The sequence below is a fragment of the Silurus meridionalis genome, chromosome 17 (assembly GCF_014805685.1).
Source record: "Silurus meridionalis isolate SWU-2019-XX chromosome 17, ASM1480568v1, whole genome shotgun sequence".
In the NCBI taxonomy this organism is placed as follows: domain Eukaryota; kingdom Metazoa; phylum Chordata; class Actinopteri; order Siluriformes; family Siluridae; genus Silurus; species Silurus meridionalis.
The window spans coordinates 6,409,833-6,436,114 of NC_060900.1; the positions used below are offsets into that span (position 1 = coordinate 6,409,833).

General features: G+C 37.4%; 2 protein-coding genes and 2 non-coding genes across 6 annotated transcripts; 2 read left to right on the forward strand and 2 right to left on the reverse strand.

Annotated features, from left to right (window-relative positions):
* Positions 1-4,020: 4,020 nt before the first annotated feature.
* LOC124400308 (polyadenylate-binding protein 1-A-like) lies at positions 4,021-6,765 on the reverse strand. The gene is made up of 9 exons (XM_046872031.1): positions 6,658-6,765; positions 6,341-6,439; positions 6,023-6,247; positions 5,622-5,717; positions 5,213-5,450; positions 4,999-5,081; positions 4,678-4,773; positions 4,185-4,372; positions 4,021-4,069 (listed from the first exon to the last, which is right to left on the reverse strand). Exons 1-9 carry the CDS (start codon positions 6,658-6,660, stop codon positions 4,036-4,038), a joined length of 1,062 nt encoding a protein of 353 aa, XP_046727987.1. The 5' UTR covers positions 6,661-6,765; the 3' UTR covers positions 4,021-4,035.
* Positions 6,766-8,679: 1,914 nt separating this feature from the next.
* Positions 8,680-8,751, forward strand: trnat-ugu. The gene has a single exon. It is a non-coding gene; the product is annotated as a tRNA-Thr (tRNA).
* A 2,283-nt stretch (positions 8,752-11,034) lies between these two features.
* LOC124400123 (polyadenylate-binding protein 1-A-like) lies at positions 11,035-26,049 on the reverse strand. 3 transcript variants are annotated; one of them, XM_046871732.1, is made up of 9 exons: positions 25,739-26,049; positions 25,406-25,504; positions 25,133-25,312; positions 24,732-24,827; positions 24,380-24,617; positions 18,554-18,636; positions 18,246-18,341; positions 11,281-11,491; positions 11,035-11,165 (listed from the first exon to the last, which is right to left on the reverse strand). In XM_046871732.1, exons 1-9 carry the CDS (start codon positions 25,739-25,741, stop codon positions 11,137-11,139), a joined length of 1,035 nt encoding a protein of 344 aa, XP_046727688.1. In that variant the 5' UTR covers positions 25,742-26,049; the 3' UTR covers positions 11,035-11,136. The 3 variants fall into 3 exon arrangements, with proteins under 3 accessions (XP_046727688.1, XP_046727687.1, XP_046727689.1); XM_046871733.1 differs by lacking the exons at positions 11,035-11,165; positions 11,281-11,491; positions 18,246-18,341; positions 18,554-18,636 and adding exons at positions 23,283-23,562; positions 23,868-23,963; positions 24,168-24,249 and having other exon boundaries at positions 24,380-24,454; positions 24,550-24,617; XM_046871731.1 differs by lacking the exon at positions 11,035-11,165 and having other exon boundaries at positions 11,213-11,491.
* Positions 20,904-20,975, forward strand: trnat-ugu. The gene has a single exon. It is a non-coding gene; the product is annotated as a tRNA-Thr (tRNA).
* Positions 26,050-26,282: the final 233 nt, after the last annotated feature.

A 26,282-nucleotide genomic window follows, 5' to 3' on the forward strand; every position in this document is an offset into this window, starting at 1 on the left:
TGTTTTTCCAATTCCAATCGCCTTTACATATTTGTTAATGTAATATTACTGAAACAAAAATGGCACCTCAATTGTGGAAATTCTCCTTTTTTTATACAATGTGTGTATTTATTTTACCACTCTGGAACCTTAAATATCTGATATTGGTGTGATTTCAAACCTGCAATGAATCGAAGTAGTAGTAGATGCACTGATTTGAGGGGTTAAGGCTTTAGTGTGTCTGTGACGTTTAGAGGGTGTCAGGTTAACCTCAATCTTGAATGTTCTACTGCTCTATGTCACTCTTTGTTCACAGTGTACGGACGACCCACTCATAACTGAAAATAGTCTGTTCTTTTTTAAACTTGGCATGAGAGTAGAGTAGAGTAGAGTAGAGTAGAGTAGAGCAGAGCAGAGCAGAGCAGAGCAGAGCAGATAGATAGATAGATAGATAGATAGATAGATAGATAGATAGATAGATAGATAGATAGATAGATAGATAGATAGATAGATAGATAGATAGGCTATGGCAGTGAAAAATGTGCAGACAATGTTGTAAAGGTACAACAAGTAGAAAGTTAAAAGGCTAAGGCAGTGAAAAAATGTGCAAAACCCTGAATAATCAAGTGGAACACGTATAAGAGAAATCAGCCTTGTTTAACATTGTGGATATTTATGATCTATAATATAAGTATAAAGTACAGTTCTATTTGTATAGCTCTTTTAACTATTGACATTGTCCCAAAGCAGCTTTACAGAATTAAATACATTATATCATGTTAGCACCATAAATTTGTCCTCTTTCTGTTCCTTTCTGTGATGATATGAAGAAGAAAGTTAGAGAAGAACCAGACTCAAAAGAGAACACACCCTTATTGACACCAAATGGCCATTCATTATAGTTTATTGATCATATTCATTATGGTTGTATGTCACTGATTTGTACTTGAATGCCAAAAACTGTTCATGATAATTGCAGCCTGAAGCCATTCCCAAATCTATCTTCATGTTTCTTGAGTTTAATCCTCCACAGTAAACTCCCAATGCAAGTTTGTGGGTTTGTGTTTATTTCAAAACATGTTACGTTCTACTAGAACCTTTAAATAACACAACAATACGTTGTCAGTTCTACAATAGTTTTAGATTTCCAGCTTTTTTTGGTTTTTTTCTTTCCTTGTGTTTCCCAGTTTTCCTACAAGATGTCCCACATTGTGTCCCTGTGTCTGTAATTATATATCAATTGTTATCACCTGTCCTATCCTGATAGCCCTGTATGCATTTTAGTTCCCCTCTTGTGGCAGTCTTTAGGTTTGTTTGTTAAAGTTGTTTCATTTCTGGGTATGCTTTCCTGAGTCTCCTGCTTTTTTCTCTAGTTGCCTGGTGTAAGTCTTTGTAAGAGTTTGTTTTTTTGCTTGACTTTAATAGTCCCAGAAAAAGACTTTGTGCAGCTTTGCCTCTTTCTAGAGCAAGACTTAGCTTAAGGTTTTGTTCCCAGAGTTCCTGAGTAGTTTTGTTTTTTCTCTTTTTAATTGTGAACTTTTGCTCTGCATTTATGCTGAGCTTTTGGAATTATATTTAGCTGTTTTTGGAAGGCTCCTGCCTCTCATGCAGTCAACCCTGGTTTGAGCCCTGACCCTGATGTTCATGTTTAATAGTGAAAGGATCTTGCAAATTTCTGCTTTATAGGCATCAAGCAGTTCAGGATGTTCTGTACAACAGATGAGAGAAATAAGAGTTATGTTTTATGTAGTCAAAATGTCTCTAATCAGAATTCCAAGTCCCTGATCAGCCCAACCCTAAACCAAAAGAACATGAACAGCAGGGGTGTGAAAACAAGTAGTGCTATGATATTTACTTTGCCAGAAAAGAAAACAAGCTTACTTTAATCAATCAAATGTAAAAGATTCCCCTAGAGTTTACATTTCTAGATATAAATAATGTCCACAATCCTAGATGTTCTTCGACATGGTAGTTTTCCAAGAAAATGTAGAACATCTTTAAAAAGCTAAAATTATAAAAGCAAGTTTATTTCTCAGATAACCTTCTGATTAATTGCTCTTTAACCATTTGTATTGCTGCCAAGTATTTTGTTAATGTGGACGGATTGCAGTGTTGACAAGATGATTAAGTTGATTTTATGCACAGCAGAACAGGGTAAAAAAAAAACTTTGGTTTGACTGGAGCCTTAATATAGTATAGCTGATGATTTTTTAGATTTTTTTTGCCCATTATGTTTGAACAAATCCCACCTCATGTTAAAATCTAATCAAAAAATTGCTCAAATTAAACATTTATTAAACACGAGACTCTCCAATTAGTGCACTTGTAGCCTAAACTACAGCTGGTTGAAGGTTTGCCAACAATTAGATTTTAAATGTTACATTCTTTCTCTAAAAGCATCAATTATATTTAACCAATGAAATATACAAGGCGAGATTAAGAACGAATAATAAGAATGTAAGGCTCAGGACACAACAAGCTGATGGTCGGCCATCGGGGAATGTCAGCTTTAGTCGGCTTTAGTTGTGTTTTCTTTTGTTTTTGTGTTGTCTCTATTTGGACCACGTCAGCTGTTTTTTGGTGATTCTGCATGTCAAATTTTTTTGCATGTCAGGAATCTTTTTCCTTTTGCATGAGCAAGATCTACATTTACAAATTACGGCAGCAAATCAGGTATAAAGTATGTAATTAGATTAGGTTGGTTTCGGATGCGTTACATTTGTGTTATAAAAGAGGAATTTGGAACAATAAGTTATTTTATAGCATTTAAAAAATATCTAATTTAAGTTGTTTGCTTCTATATAAAAAAAGAGCTTGAATAATTTAATTTCCCTGTATTTACATTTATGCTTTTGGTAGATCTACATCCAACAGATGCCTAAAATAAGCCCAAAACTGACCTCTTATATTACTTTTTAGGAGTTTATCAAAATTTAATGAGCAAATTCTACATTAAAATCTTTGTGACACTATTTTTACATAGTAACTAATTTCATAACCCAACATCAGGTATGTCATATATTGCCACGGACGGTTTAATGACAGACAATATTTTCACGGACCGGCCTTTAAGGTGTGGCAGAAAAATACATAAAAATGAAATGAAACGACTGGCATTTTCTAAATATAAAAATAAACGTGAATCCACCGTGGTGTTTTTTGTTCATTTTTCTAGCTTGGGGGTTTCAATTTAGCGGTAATGTATTACGTGTTAGCGGCCGGAGAAGCCCCTTTAAGAAGGTAGTGGATGTAGGTAAGACATGTGACCGAGGCATCATGATCATCATATCTAGAGTAAGTTATAGACAGATGTGGCGGAGAGATTCCCGTAATTTTTCAAAGTAAAACATCGTCCAGTATCAGATAATAAATAAAACGGAAATAATGTAAGTTATGTATACTTTCTGTGTGGCCCGGTACCATTTAACCCACAGACCAGTGCCGGTCCGTGGCCCGGGGGTTGGGGACCACTGCTTTAATGTATCATGAATGTTGTTACACAATACATTAAAGTACATGTATCCTACATGTGTATAGAAACATTAGATATCTCTGTTAAATAGTTGCCTTAATTCCTTAAAAAAAAGTAGTAACTATATATCGACCACTGTAATTTCTTACAAAAACAGCAGTCTGAATGAAACCCCAAAATAAGAAAAGCATATTCTGTTGATGTGTTTTTTGTAATTCCACCTGGTTACATATGATGTTCTTTGCTGTTTTTTTACTATTATTTTTAGAACAATTTGAGGAACTTTGGCTTTCACCCAGTGGCATCTCTTCAGCCTGAAAAGGATTCACACCAGGTTTTATATTTGCAGCAATGCAGATGATACAGCACAGGAGATTTGTTGTACTTCATTTGATCACATGCAGATGTTTTTACATTTACATCAATTGTTATTACTATTCTTTTTTCACAGCGGTGTCTCTTTCATTTCTAAAACAAGTTATCATGTAGTTGGTTATTAACACATTTATTTACAGTAAAAAAGATTTTGACAACTTCTTTAAAATAAAAAAATGTATTTAAATAAAAAAAAAAATTGTTTAAAATTAATTTATGAGAACAGTCCGAGAGAGCGATGACCTGAAAGAGAAAAACAGAGATTTGTTACTTTGCATAATGTGTGTTTGTGTCAGATACACAGTGTGTGTTTACTAGTGTTCATTTTGTAGGACATTATGAGGACAGTATGACTTACGCTGTGGATGGATGAAGGTAGTGCTTGGTGGGACGGCTGCCCCCTGTCAACTGCTTAGCCATAGTGATGCACAGTGGCCTCCCGCTCACCAGCTTTCCATTTAACTCTCTGATGGCATTATTGGCTTCATCAAGAGAGGAAAATCGGACGAATCCAATGCCCTTGGATCGTCCATTGTGTAGTACCACCTGTAGAAGTCAGTGTAGAGATACAGAAAGCAAAAAAATGAGCATTACACCGCTCTCATGTAGCTAACCATGAGGAATAACGAGCACTGCCTGTAATCCATAATATAAACAGAACAGCTATGTTCTTTTATTATCAACGTTTTGGTCTCACTGTTGAATGAACAATAAAGCACTTATATTTTAAAGGTATTTTTCTGATAGCAGGAATTTGCTGCAAGTTTAAACTGGTTCTGGTATAATAGAGGATCTAATGCGAAGTAAACACTTTATTGGAAAAGGAATAAACATCAGTAATTGTAAGTGACCTTTGCGCTGGTGAGGTTTCCATGTGGCAAGAACAAATCACGCAGTCGATTTTGATCCACACCGTAGTCGAGGTTCTTTATGAACAGTTCGACTTCCTACAGAAAAGAAAACAAATTCAGCATCCAGTGTTTGAGTGCATATGGGTGTTTGCATTGCTGACTTTAATAATACATACTGATCAATCACTCAGTTATTATTAGTCATTATTACAAACCAATTATTAAGCCAAAAATGTGACCAAACAAAGATATGACAAAACATCATCCAAATTTCATGAAAGTCTCTATAAAATACACTGGAAAAAAGAATCAGAATAGTACCTGGGTGTCCAGTCCGAGGGGCTGCGGTGTGGACTGCCTGTTCCACTGCTGCTGATTTGTTTTTCCAAGATCTGGAACTGAATCTGTAGATGCAGCCAATCATCTCATTTTAGCATCCAATCAGTAGGTAAGACTTGCTAACATTAATAGTATGCTTCTGTTTTTAAGTTTTAATTGCATTTAACACAAAACTAATCAAACAGCTTTGACTCACTCTGTGGATGGATGTTCTTGTTCTCATTGGGTCTGGGGTCTGGGCAAGGTATTGAAGGCGAGATAGTTTCCACCTTCATGCCGTGACTTCGTCCCTGGGTGGTCTGAGAGGGACTTACGTACACCGGCCTGCTGCCCAGCACCCTGCCGTTCATCTCCACGATGGCTGCTCGAGCCTCATCGGGAGATGAAAACGTCACATACCCAATGCCTTTTGATCGCCCGTTCTCCATCTTGACCTGTACGGGAACGCGAGCAGAAACAGTAAGCAAATAATTCGCATCAAAAGTGTTAGAGGTTAGCGATATCAGAGCTCTCCACAATCAGAAAATACACCAGCTGAGTACAGGGAGGAAACCCCAAGTTATTGGGAAAGAAATCAAATGTAAGGATTAGTAGTTATAAATTACCTGTGCATTGAGGACAGTCCCAAATCTCAGGAACGCTTCATAAAGGTTCCTGTCATCCACAGTGCAGTCCAGATTTCTTAGCAGCAGTGTAACTGACTACAAAACAATAACATCCAGTGTGTTAATGACTTGTCTTGGCTTAATAAAAAACAGCAAAACACAGCTGTACAAAATAAAAATTCAGTATTGGACTTTTAAGCAAGTTTTTCTGTGTGATTCAGGATAATCACATTTATGGTGAGACATAAACACCTTAAACAATGTCTGATTCATAAATCATAATTTACCTGATTATCTACACACAGTTTTACATTTTCTCAAATTCTCTAAAGTCTCCAAATTTAGAAATAATTGGCTACATTTTAAAACATACAACATGCAAACAGATTTTTCTCCTCTACCTTGGTGTTCTTGCTGAGGCGTTCTTTAGGGGGTTTATTTGTGCGAGCAGGCTGCTGCTGGACTTCAGCCTGTTCTTTTTGTTCCTCCACCTTCTTTCCCTTCACCATCTGCTTGTCCACCTTCCGCTTCTCAACAATCTGCTCCTCTACCTCCATCTCCATTGGAATCTGCGCTTCCACCTTCTGCTTCTCCACCTGGCTGAATGTATTCATGCTCCAGGGATCCTGGTTTAAACAGAGAATTAGATTGTTAGAAACACAACAAAAAAATGATTTGTTTAATGCATTTCCAACTTATAAAGAAGCTTTAAGTCTTACATATATGCAGAAAGGTTGGAGATTCTCCATCTCATTGTCCAATTCGTCCATGATATCACCCCATGAACGATTCTCAAGAAAGGATTTCTGAAAAAGAGCCTGAACAAAGAAACAAAGTTGGCTTTAAAGATGCTCAGCTCTTCAGGGGCTGAAAGACACTGAGATCTTTTAAAATATTTAAAAGCAAATGTGAAAATCTTCACATAAGCTACTACAGCTAGCATACAATGCTAAATTGCAATTTAGCATTCATAGGGACATAAGAGGCTACTACTGAGAATTAAATAACTTTTTCTAAGTATGTGATTACAACTTACCATTGTCAAAATGTGAAAAGTGGACTAGTAAATCACAAAAAAAAAATGTTAATGTGAAGAAATATCTCTGGTCTTGAAGAAATATCTCTGGTTGCAGTGTATTTGTGTGTGTGTGTGTGTGTGTATTTGTGTTTATGTGTTTAGGCAATGGTTGTCATGGTAATTTACCCTCAATCGGCCTTCATTTGCCGTTTCCATTCATTGGTCTGTTGCGAAGATTGCTACACCAATCAGGTATGTTGACGTCACAAGAAAGGCGTGGCTTCCAGGATCAATTCCAGCAGTTTACGATGGCGGCATCACACCGCCACACCAATAGGGGGCAACAGGCGCTCCCAAAAGACACTAGTGGTTAATAAAGTTCTTGTCTTCGTGAAAAGACGTATAGCTTCTGTTTCTTCATTGTTTTTTATAGGTATGAATATATTTTATTAAAATGTTCACATTATTGTACTTATGTTAATGAAAAGAGGTGAAATTTTGTAGTAGATATAATCTACAAAAAGTGTTTTAATTGACAGAGGATTATACAAACAGCTAAAATGTAGATTAATCTGTATGTTTTCAGCAGGATTTATTCTCACTGATGTGTAAAAGAGATGTTTGATTTTATGAAAGTGTCGAATCTGTCATCCATGTTGGTTTAAGAGGGTTACAGAGTTACGGCTCCCAGCGTATGCTCCATTTTCAGTTCAGCTCGTGCTTTTGGTGTGTTAGTGATGGTCGTTCATCATCGATTTGATCATTTTTTTTATTAGTTTTTAATGTGACTCTGATGAGCATCGCTTAAATCTCTGTAAGTTATGTACAGAACACAGAATTGAGTCGTTTACCTCTCGATTCTTCAAATAAATGAAATGTTTGAAATAAAATGAAAACTAAGATATTTCTTTTGGTGTGAAATCTGTTCTGGAAGGGTTTCAGATTTAGTGAAATTTTGGTCTCCATTTGTCAGATGTTTAAATCGATGTGTTAATTGTAGAATTGTTTCAGAAATTGATTTAGAGAATAGAATTTGCTCTGTGCACAGCAACCCTCAGGTCAGAGTCTGTGAACATTTTCACTTCTTCTGAACCAGAGTTCTGCAACCTTTATGACCCCAAAAAAAGCCTCTTTCTCACTAAATAAAATTTGCCTGGAGCTGCTAAAAATATTTAATTGAATGTAGTACAAGTTGTTTTTTGCAGCTAAAAGGTAGTTGGGTATTTTCACCACGAGGTGGCACTAGTGTGATTTCTATTGTATTTGGATGTTAGCTATTTGTACCTTTTTGTCCCTAGTAAGATGTGAAAGTGTTGCAATGGGAATGGAAAAGTTGCATCGTGAAATAGATGCTCTGATATTTTAATAAAAAATTTTTTTTTTACATCTTCTCTGTCTGAACACCTTTCTGCACTTTATTATCTCCTGAGTTGCAGCAAAACCAGCAACTGTTGTTGAGTTTGGAGACTTTATCCACTGTATGAAGTTAAATTTGCTCTGCTCAGTTTTCTGCAGCATAGTAAAAATTTATAAACCTTGAATATATACACAGCTAATTTTTAAAAGGAAGTAAACGTGTATTCACATTATATTGCATGCTTATTAATTTTTGGACAATAAATAGCAGAATATGTCTAAATGAATATAAATTTATGTGTTAAGTTAAGCGACGATATCCTACTCTGTAGACTCTCGCATAGGGCGACCCTACGGAGCTGAACCCCAGGATTTTTCGATGATAAATGTATCTAATACTAATCACTCTTCTGCTATGACTAACGTCACCCAGTGCATAGAAGATTATTATTTTTAATATTCTTTGCCAATAAATGCAATAAATATGACATATGCAACTAGATAACAGATCAAATATTCACATACATAATCCCTGTGATCTCCAAGATAAAGTTTAGTTTTAAAGTAACCAACAGTTTAGTGTTTATGAACGCTTGGATGTCAGTGGGTTTTACTCTCGACGCAAGCGCACTTTAGTTTATATTGAGTTGTTTTGTTGAATGTCATGGTTGCACTGTGTCAAATGGCATGATGGCCAAGTGGCAAGGCGTCGGTCTTGTAAACTGAAGATCACGGGTTCAATTCCCGTTCGTCCCTGTTTGGTGTATCCTTCTGCTGTTTTCACTTTAATCTTCAGAAGTTCCATCAAATTTCTGATCAACTTGAAACAGTTTCTTGGTATTGCCTTTGCTTTCTCCAGGCAAAACTCAAATTGCTGACAAGGTGTTGTGAGATGTAATTTTTCAAGTGTGAGCTCCTGGGATGAGAGAAGTAAGGAGGTTGAGAAGAGCCTGGAGAGGTGGAGATATGCGCTGGAGAGAAGGGAAATAAAAGTCAGTAGGAGTAAGACAGAGTACATGTGCGTAAATGAGAGGGAGTGCAGTGGAGTGGTGCGGTGCGGTTGCAGGGAGAAGGTGGTGGAGCTCAGGTACACGGAGTCAACAGTGCAAATTAATGGAGTGTGTGTTGGGGAAGTGAAGAAAAGAGTGCAGGCAGGGTGGGGTGGGTGGAGAAGAGTGACAGGAGTGATTTATGATAGAAGGGTATTTGCAAGAATGAAAGTTTATAGGACTGTGGTGAGACCTGCGTTGTTGTATGGTTTAGAGACAGTGGCATTGAGAAAAAGGAAAGAGGTGGAGCTGGAGGTAGCAGAGCTGAAGATGTTAAGGTTTTCGTTGAGAGTGACGAGGATGGACAAGATTTGAAATGAGTTTATTAGAGGGACAGTGCATGTAGGATGTTTTGGTGACAAGGTGAGGGAGGCGAGATGGAGATGGTTTGGACATGTGCAGAGGAGGGACATGAGTTATATTGGTAGGAGAATGCTGAGGATGGAGCCACCAGGAAGGAGGAAAAGAGGAAGACCAAGGAGAGACCTGGTGAGGGAAGACATGCAGGTAGTTGGTGTGAAAGAGGCAGATGTAGAGGACAGGAGGGTATGGAGACGGATGATCCTCTGTGGCGACCCATAATGGGAGCAGCCGAAAGAAGAAGAAGAAGATAAGCAATGTGCCATTGTGTATTTACCGTGTCTCAGCAGATGCACCTTTGTACACCATTGCCTAAACACCACTTCTAAATTCCATACGGATTACATATTCAGAGAATATTCGACGATTTATGGCATTATGAAGAAAAAAATACCACAAAAGTAGTATTTTATTTATTTATTTGATATCTGAGTAAAGAAAGGATGTTATAAATAAATGGATGTTGCGCTAATATCGTCTAATTTTTATTTATTTATATTTATAATAAAAACGGTCGAACAGAAATACGCGCTGTATGCGAGCTTTAGTGGAGCTTGCTTTGTGTACAGGGGTGTACATGGTCATGCTGGAACGGGTTTGGATTAGAGCCCATATAGATAAAAATATATAAATATTATTGTGTTTTATAATTAGGATTTTTACTGTGTCCTGATTACATGGCTGTCAGCAGGTTTGGGCAAAGATACATCAAAATGTATTTTAAAATAAAATACCAAATACCCTAACTTTAAGAGTATCAAAATAAACTATTAAAGACAGCAGCCACACCATTTATGAATGTAAACTACTGTATTTTTGCATTTTAAAAATACTTAAAAAATACTGTTACAAGGGAGCAAGAAATTTCTTCACAAACCTTCCATCAATTGGCCTATTTGATCTATTCCTTCACTATTACACTGAATTAGTTGATTAAGTAAACAATGTTTGATAGCAACAGCTTTTCTATGGCAATAAATATGACATGTGCAACCAGATAACAGATCAAATATCCACATACATAATCCCTGTGATATCCAAGATAAAGGTTAGTTTTAAAGTAACCAACAGTTTAGTGTTTATGAATGTTTGGATGTCAGTGCATTTTACTCTCTACACAAGCATGCTTTAGTGTATGTTGACTTGTTTTGTTAAGTTAATAAAAAAAAAATTACAAATTTGTACACATACGTTATTATATATGTCTCAAGCAACCAATTTGGTATTTTAGATTTCTTACAAAAACAGCAGTCTGAATGAAACCCCAAAATAAGAAAAGTATATTCTGTTGATGTGTTTTTTCTAATTCCACCTGGTTACATATGATGTTCTTTGCTGTTTTTTTTTTACTATTATTTTTAGAACAATTTGAGGAACTTTGGCTTTCACCCAATGGCATCTCTTCAGCCTGAAAAGGATTCACACCAGGTTTTATATTTGCAGCCATGCAGATGATACAGCACAGGAGTTTTGTTGTACTTCATTTGATCACATGCAGATGTTTTTACATTTACATCAACTGTTATTACTATTCTCTTTTCACAGCGGTGTCTCTTTCATTTCTAAAACAAGTTATCATGTATTAAGAGGGAATTTTATGATGATAAATAATGAAGCACCTTCATCGTAGTTGGTTATTTACACATTTATTTACAGTAAAAAAGATTCTGACAATTTCTTTAAAATATAAAAATATTTATTTAAATAAAAAACAAAATTGTTTTAAATTAATTTAGGAGAACAGTCCAACAGAGCGATGACCTGAAAGAGAAAAACAGAGATTTTTTACTTTGCATAATGTGTGTGTTTGTCAGATACACAGTGTGTATTTACTAGTGTTCATTTTGTAGGACATTATGAGGACAGTATGACTTACGCTGTGGATGGAACCACTGCATGTTTCTGGACGGATGAAGGTAGGGCTTGGTGGGACGGCTGCCCCCTGTCCACTGTTTAGCCATAGTGATGCATAGTGGCCTCCCGCTCACCAGCTTTCCATTTAACTCTCTGATGGCATTATTGGCTTCATCAAGAGAGGAAAATCGGACGAATCCAATGCCCTTGGATCGTCCATTGTGTAGTACCACCTGTAGAAGTCAGTGTAGAGATACAGAAAGCAAAAAAATGAGCATTACACCGCTCTCATGTAGCTAACCATGAGGAATAACGAGCACTGCCTGTAATCCATAATATAAACAGAACAGCTATGTTCTTTTATTATCAACGTTCTGGTCTCACTGTTGAATAAACAATGAAGCACTTATATTTTAAAGGTATTTTTCTGATAGCAGGAATTTGCTGCAAGTGTACACTGGTTCTGGTATAATAGAGGATCTAATGCGAAGTAAACACTTTATTGGAAAAGGAATAAATATCAGTAATTGTAAGTGACCTTCGCGCTGGTGAGGTTTCCATGTGGCAAGAACAAATCACGCAGTCGATTTTGATCCACACCGTAGTCGAGGTTCTTTATGAACAGTTCGACTTCCTACAGAAAATAGAACAAATTCAACATCCAGTGTTTGAGTGCATATGGGTGTTTGCATTGGTGACTCTAATAATACATACTGATCAATCACTCAGTTATTAAACAGATTATTAGGCCAAAAAAGTGACCAACCAAAGATTTGACAAAAACATCATCCAAATCATGAAAGTCTCAGATATAGAATAGAAAAAGAATCAGAATAGTACCTGGGTGTCCAGTCCGAGGGGCTGCGGTGTGGACTGCCTGTTCCACTGCTGCTGATTTGTTTGTCCAAGATCTGGAACTGAATCTGTAGATGCAGCCAATCATCTCATTTTAGAATCCAATCAGTAGGTAAGACTTGCTAACATTAATAGTATGCTTCTGTTTTTAATCTTAAATTGCATTTATCACAAAACTAATCAACAGCTTTGACTCACTCTGTGGATGGATGTTTTTGTTCTCATTGGGTCTGGGCAGGGTTTCGAAGGCGAGATGGTTTCCACCTTCATGCCGTGACTTCGTCCCTGGGTGGTCTGAGAGGGACTTAAATACACCGGCCTGCTGCCCAGCACCCTGCCGTTCATCTCCACGATGGCTGCTTGAGCCTCGTCGGGAGATGAAAACGTCACATACCCAATGCCTTTTGATCGCCCGTTCTCCATCTTGACCTGTACGGGAACGCGAGCAGAAACAGAAAGCAAAGAATGCGCATCAAAAGTATTAGAGGTTAGCAATATTAGAGCTCTCCACAATCAGAAAATACACCAGCTAAGTACGGGGAGGAAACCCCAAGTTATTGGGAAAGAAATCAAATGTAAGGATTAGTAGTTATAAATGACCTGTGCATTGAGGACAGTCCCAAATCACCAATCAGGGGTGTAAACGTCATAAGAGAGGCGTGGCTTCCAGGATCAATTCCAGCACTTACGATGGCGGCATCACACCGCCACACCAATAGGGGGCAACAGGCGCTCTCAAAAGACGGTTAATAAAGTGCTTGTCCCTGTGGAAAGACTTGTAGCTTTTGTTTCTTCCTGATTTTTATAGGTATGAAAATATTTTAGTAAAATGTTCACATCATTGTACTTATGTTAATGGAAAAGTTTAATAGTGTAATGCAAAGAGGTGAAATTTTGTAGTAGATTTAATCTACAAAAAGTGTTTTAATTGACAGAGGATTATACAAACAGCTGAAATGTAGATTAATCTGTATGTTTTCAGCAGGATTTATTCTCACTGATGTGTAAAAGAGATGTTTGATTTTATGGAAGTGTCGAATCTGTCATCCATGTTGGTTTAAGAGGGCTACAGAGTTACGGCTCCCAGCGTATGCTCCATTTTCAGTTCAGCTCGTGCTTTTGGTGTGTTAGTGATGGTCGTTCATCATCAATTTGATCTTTTTTTTTTATTAGTTTTTAATGTGACTCTGATGAGCATCGCTTAAATCTCTGTAAGTTATGTACAGAACACAGAATTGAGTCGTTTACCTCTCGATTCTTCAAATAAATGAAATGTTTGAAATAAAATGAAAACTAAGATATTTCTTTTGGTGTGAAATCTGTTCTGGAAGGGTTTCAGATTTAGTGAAATTTTGGTCTCCATTTGTCAGATGTTTAAATCGATGTGTTAATTGTAGAATTGTTTCAGAAATTGATTTAGAGAATAGAATTTGCTCTGTGCACAGCAACCCTCATGTCAGAGTCTGTGAACATTTTTACTTCTTCTGAACCAGAGTTCTGCAACCTTTATGACCCAAAAAAAAAAAAAAATCATTTTTAGCCTCTTTCTCACTAAATAATATTTGCCTGGAGCTGCTAAAAATATTTAATTGAATGTAGTACAAGTTGTTTTTTGCAGATAAAAGGTAGTTGGGTATTTTCACCACGAGGTGGCACTAGTGTGATTTCTATTGTATTTGGATGTTAGCCATTTGTACCTTTTTGTCCCTGGTAGGACGTGGAAGTGTTGCCCGGCCATGGGAAAGTTGCATCGTTGAATAGATGCTTTGATATTTCAATTAACGTTTTTTTTTTTTTTTTTTTTTTTTTTTTACATCTTCTCTGTCTGAACACCTTTCTGCACTTCATTATCTCCCGAGTTATAGCACAGAGTCAGTGCTGGTTAAAGTGATGAATGACCTGCTATTGGCCTCTGATCAGGGTTGTGTCTCCTTACTTGTTTTGCTGGACCTTAGTGCAAATTTTGACACCACTAATAGCCTCCTTGCGAGACTAGAAAATGTTGTTGGAATAATCAGTTTGTATAATCAGTTTGTTGATGAAAATGCTGAGTTCTCTACGCTTTTTGAGGTAAAGTTTGTTGTTCTGCATGGATCTGTTTTATGCCCACTACTTTTCTCTTTATATAAGCTGCCTCAGGGTGAAATTATATGTAAACATGGTATTGGCTTTCATTGCTATGTTGATGATACACAGTTGAATTTTTCAACAAAGCTATATGAGAGAGATCAGCTTAAAAATGTTAAAATGTAAAGGACATTAGACAGTGGATGCTTAACTTTCTTCTGCTCAACTCTTATAAGACGGAAGTACTTTTACAAGGACCACATGGAGCGAGAAGTATTGACTCTCCTTTCATGTGAATAACATTACCAGGATAACCTTCTTTCACCTTAGAAATATTGCAAAAATTAGAAATATGATGTCTTTACAGGATGCAGAAAAACTAGTTCATGCTTTTGTTACATCTAGATTCAACTACTGTAACGCTTTATTGTCTGGGTGATACCTCAAATAATGAAGACTACAGCAGGGGGCAGATCTTTTGCTTATTAAGCCCCACAACTATGGAACAGCCTTCCAATTAGTGTTTGGGACACGGACACAGTCTCAGTGTTTAAGTTGAGGCTTAAAACATATTTATTTAGTCATGTCTTTTATTGCTATGTTTTTCTTTGTTTCAGGAGCAGATCTGGAGAACATGGATATAGAGTGTTCGGTGAACTGGGATGTTGGATGCTGTCGTCCCCTCACTCTCACGCGTTCATTTAGGTTTGTTGACGGTGGTGTGGTCTCTTATCCCAGAGATCCCTCATGTCTGTGTTTGGTTCTGGCTTTCCCTTTTAGTTATGCCGCCATAGCAGGTCTTGCCAGAGTCCCCCACTGCACAGTGTCCCTAACTATTATACAACAATAAGGATTCCTAATAGTCCATATCTTTCTCTCCCTGTCACCCCACTTTAAGTAGCTTTTAGGATGGATTTGGACTGTACTTAATGTCAACAGTCTGCTACACGGACTCAGGTTGCATTTGATCACAACTACTGCACACATCATTTAGCTTTAATTAATGGACATTTGGTGCCACCTTGAGTTTGGTTCCTTTCAAGGTGTCCTTACAACCTGTCTCTGGATCCTCCGTGGAGATCGTCAAGAGCACCAAATTCCTTGGTGTTTATTTGGCGGATAACCTCACCTGGTCACTCAACATCAGCTCCATCTCTTCTTCCTGAGAAGGCTAAGGAAAGCCCTCCTCCCATCCTGACCATGTTCTACAGAGGGACCATTGAGAGCATCTTGAGCAGCTGCATTACTGCCTGGTTTGAGAACTGCACCATCTCGTATGGCAAAACCCTACAAAGGAAAGTGAGGACGGCTGAGAAGATCATCAAAATCTCTCTCCCTTCTATCATGGACATTTACACCATGCTGTGTCCGCAAAGCCAACAGCATTGTAGATGACCCCACACACCCCTCACACACACTCTTCACCCTTCTGCCATCAGGGAAGTGGTTCCGAAGCATTAGGGCCATCATATCAAAACTGTAACAGTTTCTTTTCTCAAGCCATCAGGCTTCTCAACACAAAACTGAACTCACACACACGCACACACGCACACACACACACACACACACACACACACACACACACACACACACACACACACAATTTTGATCTATTTTGATCGACACATTCACCTCATAACACACCGATAAATCCAGTACTGAAGGCATAAAAATTGTGAAGACTAACAAGATTTAAGAGATTAATAAGATATTCTTTTAGCTAGTTGGTACCTGATGTACAGTAGCTACCATTATTAATTCCAGCAGTTTACAGATAATTTTGTATTGTATTTGATCCGTGTTCTGCTTTTTTCAGTGTCTCTCAGGTCTCAGAGACTCAGTCGCTTTTTACATTTACTTATAGGTGACGCCAATTTACCTGGTCCCGTCTTCCTCAGAGCTTTGTTGACCTGCCAGCCGTGTTCTCCGCTGTAGTGCACAAAACCTTTGCTGATTTCCGCCCGCCAGAAACAACCTTCATCCACAAATACGCAGATGACCAGAGGTGGGAAGTAACAAAGTACAAATACTTTGTGTCTGTACTTAAATGGATATTTCTGGTATCAGTACTTTACTCCAACTTTTATTTTTCAGACAGCGTTTTACTTTCACTCATTACATTTTTACATGAATATCTGTACATTCTACTTCTTACATTTTCAAAACAGGTTTATTACTTTAGTTTCAATCTATTTGGTGAAATGTGGCTTTTCTTCTCATTGTATGTCGTTTACAGCCCACCAACTGATTTCCTGTCATTACGCAGCTTTTTCAATTTACTGGTGTATCATTTCCTGGTTGTCACACCACAGACGTAGGCTAGTTTACGAAGCTGTCAGAAGGCAACAAGAAGTATGGGGGTAACGTGGGTATGACAGAGGAAGTCAGTGATGTAAACATGACTGAGAACAGAGACATTCCTGATCATCTTTTCTCTGCTTATGCTCTATATGGTGGATGTTCAGCCTGGATACATTTATTAGGTAACAAATTTTTTTTCATTCATTTTGTATTAATATATTATTTAAGGCTGTTAAAATGCAAATGAATTTGACCGTCACTGGTTTTATTAACTTGCAATTAATGCAGCGTGCATTTGTTTGATCATTTTTATTAAAATAAATAAATAAATAATTATATAAGAGGCGAAAATAAAACCTTCAGCACAACACACATTTCTTTACTCAGAAATAATAAACAAATAAACTCCACAGAAAAAATTATTTGTGATCAGAAAACAATGGTTTTAGTGGTGCACCAAGTCTCAAATCAGCATCAAAATCCGCCATGATTTACACATCCGACAATTTACCTTCTGGGGTCGACAAACGCGCTGGGGCATTTTGTGGCATTTCTTTCCTCATGACGCCAAAACGAACTTTACTCTGTCTTTTTAGATTGTACAGATAAGAGCAATAAGTCATTTGGATCTGTAAGGGTCTACTTTCATTTGTGCACACTCTTAATAACAAAACAACGCTGTGCTTTTGTAAAGTAAAGAAAACAGACAGGGTGCGTTTCTGTCGTCTCTCTCCACTTCACAGATGCACAAATATAACAACCTGAATCTCAGAGAATATTTGCCTCACAGACATAATAAATATATGACTAGAAATCTTGCGAAGTCTACTTTTAGAAGTTGTGATTAATCGTGAGTTAACTCATGGAAATCATGCGATTAAATATTTTAATCGATTGACAGCCCTAATATTAATATGACATGATGTCCAGTTACCAGCGTGACATTAAAACGTATAGTAGTAAAGGCTACTTTTTACCTAAGTACATGTCAGAGCCCAAACGTCTTTAACTTGAGTAAAAAAAGTAGTCAGTACTTCGATTATTGATTATTTTAAAACATTAGTATCTGTACTTCTACTTAAGTGAAGGACGTGTGTACTTTTGCCACCTCTGCAGATGACATTCTCGTTCTACCATGTCTCGTTCTAATGTCTCAGTAACTCTTCCTCTGCCCACAGACAAGCCAAAACATCCTTTTGCACCTAATCAGCAGCTCCTGATACCAAGCCTGAAGCTTTCCAAAATCGGGGAGTCGAAGTATTTGGGTCCAGCGACTGCTCTATTCATCAGACTGGTTCTGCTCTCGTGACTCCACTGTGGCTGATAAACAAAGCAGTTCTCTCTTAACCTGTGCAGCAATTGGTCTGTTGACCTTAGAAGACTCTGTGTGAGAACTCGGTGCTAAATGTCATTATTGGCTTCATCCCGAGAGGAATATCAGACAAATCCAATGCCCTTAGATCGTCCATCCTGTAGGAGTCAGTGTAGAGATACAGAAAGCAAAAAAAATATTATTACACCACTCAGTCATGTAGCTAATTATGAATAATAACAAGCACTGTCTGTAACCCATAATATAAACAAAACAGCTATGTTCTTTTATTATCAACATTCTGGTCTCACTGTTAAATGAACAATTAAGCACTTTTTTCAAAGGTAATTTTTTGACAGCAGACAACTGCAAGTGATCTTATATAATAGAGGATCTAATTCTAAGTAAACACTTTATTGGAAAAGGAATAAATATCAGTAATTGTAAGTGACCTTCACGCTGGTGAGGTTTCCATGTGGCAAGAACAAATCACGCAGTCGATTTTGATCCACACCGTAGTCGAGGTTCTTTACGAACAGTTCGACTTCCTACAGAAAATAGAACAATGTCAGCATCCAGTGTTTGAGTGCATATGGGTGTTTGCATTGTTGACTTTAATAATACATACTGATCAATCACTCAGTTATTATTAGTCATTATTACAAACCAATTATTAAGCCAAAAATGTGACCAAACAAAGATCATCCAAATTTCATGAAAGTCTCTATAAAATACACTGGAAAAAGAATCAGAATAGTACCTGGGTGTCCAGTCCGAGGGGCTGCGGTGTGGACTGCCTGTTCCACTGCTGCTGATTTGTTTTTCCAAGATCTGGAACTGAATCTGTAGATGCAGCCAATCATCTCATTTTAGCATCCAATCAGTAGGTAAGACTTGCTAACATTAATAGTATGCTTCTGTTTTTAATCTTAAATTGCATTTAACACAAAACTAATCGAACAGCATTGACTCACTCTGTGGATGGATGTTCTTGTTGGCATTGGGTCTGGGGTCTGGGCAGGGTTTCGAAGACGAGATGGTTTCCACCTTCTTGAAGTGACTTCGTCCCTGGGTGGTCTGAGAGGGACTTACATACACCGGCCTGCTGCCCAGCACCCTGCCGTTCATCTTCACGATGGCGGCTCGAGCCTCGTCAGGAGATGAAAACGTCACATACCCAATGCATTTTGATCACCCGTTCTCCATCTTGACCTGTATGGGAACACTATCAGAAACAGTAAACAAAGAATGCGCATCAAAAGTGTTAGAGGTTAGCAATATCAGAGCTCTCCACAATCAGAAAATACACCAGCTGAGTACGGGGAGGAAACCCCAAGTTATTGGGAAAGAAATCAAATGTAAGGATTAGTAGTTATAAATGACCTGTGCATTGAGGACAGTCCCAAATCTCAGGAACGCTTCATAAAGGTTCCTGCCATCTACAGTGCAGTCCAGATTTCTTAGCAGCAGTGTAACTGACTACAAAACAATAACATCCAGTGTGTTAATGACTTGTCTTGGCTTAATAAAATTATTAATTTTACAAAATAAAAATTCAGTATTTGACTTTTTAGCAAGTTTTTCTGTGTGATACAGGATAAACACCTTAAACAATGTCTGATTCATAAATCATAATTTACCTGATTATCTACACACAGTTATACATTTTCTCAAATTCTCTAAAGTCTCCAAAATCCGAAATAATTGGCTACATTTCAAAACAAACAACATGCAAACAGATTTTTCTCCTCTACCTTGGTGTTCTTGCTGAGGCGTTCTTTAGGGGGTTTATTTGTGCAAAAAGGCTGCTGCTGGACTTCAGCCTGTTCTTTTTGTTCCTCCACCTTCTTTCCCTTTACCATCTGCTTGTCCACCTTCCGCTCCTCAACAATCTGCTCTTCTACCTCCATCTCCATTGGGATCTGCTCTTCCACCTTCTGCTCCTCCACCTGGCTGAATGTATTCATGTTTCAGGGATCCTGGTTTAGAGAGAGAATTAGATCATTAGAAACAACAGAAAAATGATTTGTTTAATGCATTTCCAACTTATAAAGAAGCTTAAAGTCTTACATATATGCAGAAAGGTTGGAGATTCTCCATCTCATTGTCTAATTCGTCCATGATATCACCCCATGAACGATTCTCAAGAGAGGATTTCTAAAAAAGGGCCTGAACAAAGAAACAGTTGGCTTTAAAGATGCTCAGCTCTTCAGGTGCTGAAAGACACTGAGATCTGAGCATCTTTAAAGCCAACTCTGTTTCTTTGTTCAGACTCTTTTTGGCTCTGGAATGTAGATTAATCTGTATGTTTTCAGCAGGATTTATTCTCACTGATGTGTAAAAGAGATGTTTGATTTTATTGAAGTGTCGAATCTGTCATCCATGTTGGTTTAAGAGGGTTACAGAGTTCCGGCTCCCAGTGTATGCTTTTGGTGTGTTAGTGATGGTCGTTCATCATCGATTTGTTCATTTTTTTATTAGTCTTTAAAGTGACCCTGATGAGCATAAATCTCCGTAGGTTATGATTAAGATTGGAGACTTTATCCACTGTATGAAGTTAAATTTGCTCTGCTCAGTTTTCTGCAGCATAGTAAAATGTATAGACCTTGAATATATACACAGCAAATTTTTAAAAAGAAGTAAAAGTGTATTTACATTATAATGCATGCTTATTAATTTTTGGACAATAAATAGCAGAATATGTCTAAATTAATATAAATTTATGTGTTAAGTTAAGCGACGATATCCTACTCTGTAAACTCTCGCATAGGGCGACCCTACGGAGCTGAACCCCAGGATTTTTCGATGATAAATGTATCTAATACTAATCACCCTTCTGCTATGACAAACGTCACCCAGTGCATAGAAGATTATTATTTTCAATATTCTTTGCCAATAAATGCAATAAATATGACATATGCAACCAGATAACAGATCAAATATTCACATACATAATCCCTGTGATCTCCAAGATAAAGTTTAGTTTTAAAGTAACCAACAGTTTAGTGTTTATGAACGCTTGGATGTCAGTGGGTTTTACTCTCGACGCAAGCACACTTTAGTTTATATTGAGTTGTTTTGTTGAATGTCATGGTTGCACTGTGTCAAAAGGCATGATGGCCAAGTGGCAAGGCGTCGGTCTTGTAAACCGAAGATCACGGGTTCAATTCCCGTTCGTGCCTGTTTGGTGTATCCTTCTGCTATTTTCACTTTGATCTTGGGCAGTTCCATCAAATTTCTAATCAACTTGAAACATTTTCTTTGTATTGCCTTTGCTTTCTCCAGGCAAAACTCAAATTGCTGCCAGTGTGTTTTGAGATGTAATTTTGCAAGTGTGAGATCCTGGGATGAACACCTTCAACCAGGTATGTAACTCAGTGATAAAGCACATGCTTTACATTTTTGAGGTCCTGGGTTCAATCCCCAGCATCTTCAAGCTGTTCCCTTAAAAATAAAAAAATATATAAATATATGCAAATCTATATGTTCCCAATTGTCTCTACAGCCTTTATTGCCTGTGATACTTGTCAAGTTAAAATCAAGCAACCAAATGAAACCTTCTTACATTCTGCTTTGATGAAAAACCTTTGTGGAAAAACTGCTTAAGCAGGGCCTCAGCGCTCACAGCTCCTAATACGGATGCTGATCATTAACAACTTCAATGAGTTTGTCCAATAAGCATTTAAGATTCTTGAAATAACATCTTAAGCTTCAAGTGTAAAAACATGTTTGTAACACTCCGACAGCATTTATCCCGTTCTCATTGGAGGTTATTTCAGGACACACTACGTTTTTCAGGACAGGTTCGTGAAATCAAAGAGAAAAAAGACAGCATAAGCAATGTGCCATCGTGTATTTACCATGTCTCAGCAGATGCACCTTCTTACACCATACACCTTCTATGTTCATTGAATTGTTTGGTTGTTTCAAATTTACTGGTTCACTGTTTATTCATGATGACCTAAGACAACAACTTTAAACTCAGTAAATTTTACATCTGCACGCTTTCATTATTATTTTTTGATGATTTGCTTGGTTGTAGACCATTTACTCAGCACATGTCAGGCATGATGGCTGAAGGTTTTAATATCGTCTCATTTTTATTTATTTATATTTATAATAAAAACGGTCGAACAGAAATACGCGCTGTATGCGAGCTTTAGTGGAGCTTGCTTTGTGTACAGGGGTGTACATGGTCATGCTGGAACGGGTTTGGATTAGAGCCCATATAGATAAAAATATATAAATATTATTGTGTTTTATAATTAGGATTTTTACTGTTTCCTGATCACATGGCTGTCAGCAGGTTTGGGCAAAGATACGACAAAATGTATTTTAAAATAAAATACCAAATACCCTAACTTTAAGAGTATCAAAATAAACTAATAAAGACAGCAGCCACACCATTTATGAATGTAAACTACTGTATTTTTGCATTTTAAAAATACTTAAAAATACTGTTACAAGGGAGCAAAAAATTTCTTCACAAACCTTCCATCAATTGGCCTATTTGATCTATTCCTTCACCATTACACTGAATCAGTTGATTAAGTAAACAATGTTTGATAGCAACAGCTTTTCTATGGCAATAAATATGACATGTGCAACCAGATAACAGATCAAATATCCACATACATAAACCCTGTGATATCCAAGATAAAGGTTAGTTTTAAAGTAACCAACAGTTTAGTGTTTATGAACGCTTGGATGTCAGTGCGTTTTACTCTCTACACAAGCATGCTATAGTTTATGTTGACTTGTTTTGTTAAGTTAATTTAAAAAAATCTCCAAGTTTGTACACGTACGTTATTATATATGTCTCAAGCAACCAATTTGGTATTTTGGATTTCTCTGTAAAATAATTGCCTTAATTACTTAAGAAAAAGTAGTAACTATATAATCGACCACTGTAATTTCTTACAAAAACAGCAGTCTGAATGAAACTCCAAAATGAGAAAAGTTTATTCTGTTGATGTGTTTTTTCTAATTCCACCTGGTTACATATGATATTCTTCGCTGTTTTTTCGTACTATTATTTTTAGAACAATTTGAGGAACTTTGGCTTTCAACCAATGGCATCTCTTCAGCCTGAAAAGGATTCACACCAGGTTTTATATTTGCAGCCATGCAGATGATACAGCACAGGAGTTTTGTTGTACTTCATTTGATCACATGCAGATGTTTTTACATTTAAATCAACTGTTATTACTATTCTCTTTTCACAGCGGTGTCTCTTTCATTTCTAAAACAAGTTATCATGTATTAAGAGGGAATTTTATGATGATAAATAATGAAGCAGCTTCATCGTAGTTGGTTATTAACACATTTATTTACAGTAAAAAAGATTCTGACAATTTCTTTAAAATTAAAAAAAATATTTATTTAAATGAAAAACAAAACTGTTTTAAATTAATTTAGGAGAACAGTCCAACAGAGCGATGACCTGAAAGAGAAAAACAGAGATTTGTTACTTTGCATAATGTGTGTGTTTGTCAGATACACAGTGTGTATTTACTAGTGTTCATTTTGTAGGACATTATGAGGACAGTATGACTTACGCTGTGGATGGAACCACTGCATGTTTCTGGATGGATGAAGGTAGGGCTTGATGGGACGGCTGCCCCCTGTCCACTGTTTAGCCATAGTGATGCACAGTGGCCTCCCGCTCACCAGCTTTCCATTTAACTCTCTGATGGCATTATTGGCTTCATCAAGAGAGGAAAATCGGACGAATCCAATGCCCTTGGACCGTCCATTGTGTAGTACCACCTGTAGAAGTCAGTGTAGAGATACAGAAAGCAAAAAAATGAGCATTACACCGCTCTCATGTAGCTAACCATGAGGAATAACGAGCACTGCCTGTAATCCATAATATAAACAGAACAGCTATGTTCTTTTATTATCAACGTTCTGGTCTCACTGTTGAATAAACAATGAAGCACTTATATTTTAAAGGTATTTTTCTGATAGCAGGAATTTGCTGCAAGTGTACACTGGTTCTGGTATAATAGAGGATCTAATGCGAAGTAAACACTTTATTGGAAAAGGAATAAATATCAGTAATCGTAAGTGACCTTCGCGCTGGTGAGGTTTCCATGTGGCAAGAACAAATCACGCAGTTGATTTTGATCCACACCGTAGTCGAGGTTCTTTATGAACAGTTCGACTTCCTACAGAAAATAGAACAATGTCAGCATCCAGTGTTTGAGTGCATATGGGTGTTTGCATTGTTGACTTTAATAATACATACTGATTAATCACTGTTATTAAACAGATTATTAGGCCAAAAATGTGAGCAACCAAAGATTTGACAAAAACATCATCCAAATCATGAAAGTCTCAGATATAGAATAGAAATAGAATCAGAATAGTACCTGGGTGTCCAGTCCGAGGGGCTGCGGTGTGGACTGCCTGTTCCACTGCTGCTGATTTTTTTTCCAAGATCTGGAACTGAATCTGTAGATGCAGCCAATCATCTCATTTTAGCATCCAATCAGTAGGTAAGACTTGCTAACATTAATAGTATGCTTCTGTTTTTAATCTTAAATTGCATTTAACACAAAACTAATCAACAGCTTTGACTCACTCTGTGGATGGATGTTCTTGTTGGCATTGGGTCTGGGGTCTGGGCAGGGTTTCGAAGGCGAGATGGTTTCCACCTTCATGCCGTGACTTCGTCCCTGGGTGGTCTGAGAGGGACTTACGTACACCGGCCTGCTGCCCAGCACCCTGCCGTTCATCTTCACGATGGCTGCTCGAGCCTCGTCGGGAGATGAAAATGTCACATACCCAATGCCTTTTGATCGCCCGTTCTCCATATTGACCTGTATGGGAACGCAAGCAGAAACAGAAAGCAAAGAATGCGCATCAAAAGTATTAGAGGTTAGCGATATCAGAGCTCTCCACAATCAGAAAAAAGATTAGTAGTTATAAATGACCTGTGCATTGAGAACAGTCCCAAATCTCAGGAACACTTCATAAAGGTTCCTGTCATCCACAGTGCAGTCCAGATTTCTCAGCAGCAGTGTAACTGACTACAAAACAACAACATCCAGTGTGTTAATGACTTGTCTTGGCTTAATAAAAAACAGCAAACCACAGCTGTACAAAATAAAAATTCAGTATTGGACTTTTAAGCAAGTTTTTCTGTGTGATTCAGGATAATCAGATTTATGGTGAGACATAAACACCTTAAACAATGTCTGATTCATAAATCATAATTTACCTGATTATCTACACACAGTTATACATTTTCTCAAATTCTCTAAAGTCTCCAAAATTAGAAATAATTGGCTACATTTCAAAACAAACAACATGCAAACAGATTTTTCTCCTCTACCTTGGTGTTCTTGCTGAGGCGTTCTTTAGGGGGTTTATTTGTGCGAGCAGGCTGCTGCTGGACTTCAGCCTGTTCTTTTTGTTTCTCCACCTTCTTTTCCTTCACCATCTGCTTGTCCACCTGCTGCTCCTCAACCTTCTGCTCCTCCACCTGGCTGATTGTATTCATGCTCCAGGGATCCTGGTTTAGAGAGAGAATTAGATTGTTAGAAACACAACAAAAAAATGATTTGTTTAATGCATTTGCAACTTATAAAGAAGCTTAAAGTCTTACATATATGCAGAAAGGTTGGAGATTCTCCATCTCATTGTCCAATTCGTCCATGAGATCACCCCATGAACGATTCTCAAGAGTGGATTTTTGAAAAAGAGCCTGAACAAAGAAACAAAGTTGGTTTTAAAGATGCTCAGCTCTTCAGGGAATGAAAGACACTTTGAGATCTGAGAACTGTTTAAATCAAACATGAAAATTTTCACGTAAACTACTACAGCTAGCATGCTATGCTAAATCGTCATTAACAAGTATTTAGTGGTCCCAAGGACATAAGAGGCTACTTAACCTACTGAGAATTATAACAGTTTTTCTAAGTATGTGGTTATAACTTACCATTGTCTAAAGAGGAAAAGTGGAGAAATAAATCACAAAAACAAATATTAATGTAGGGAAATCTTTGTGGTCGCAGTGTATTTGTGTGTGCGTGTGTGTGCGGTGTGTGTATGTGTGTATTTGTGTTTATTTGTTTTGGTAATGGTCGTCATGGTAATTTGCCGTCAGGCGCCTTCATGTGCCGTTTCCATTCATTGGTTCGTTGCAGAAGATTGCTGCACTAATCAGGGGTGTAAACGTCATAAGAGAGGCGTGGCTTCCAGGATCAATTCCAGCACTTACGATGGCGGCATCACACCGCCACACCAATAGGGGGCAACAGTCGCTCTCAAAAGACGGTTAATAAAGTGCTTGTCCTGGTGGAAAGACTTGTAGCTTTTGTTTCTTCCTGATTTTTATAGGTATGAAAATTTTTTAGTAAAATGTTCACATCATTGTACTTATGATAATGGAAAAGTTTGATAGTGTAATGCAAAGAGGGGAAATTTTGTAGTAGATATAATCTACAAAAAGTGTTTTTATTGACAGAGGATTATACAAACAG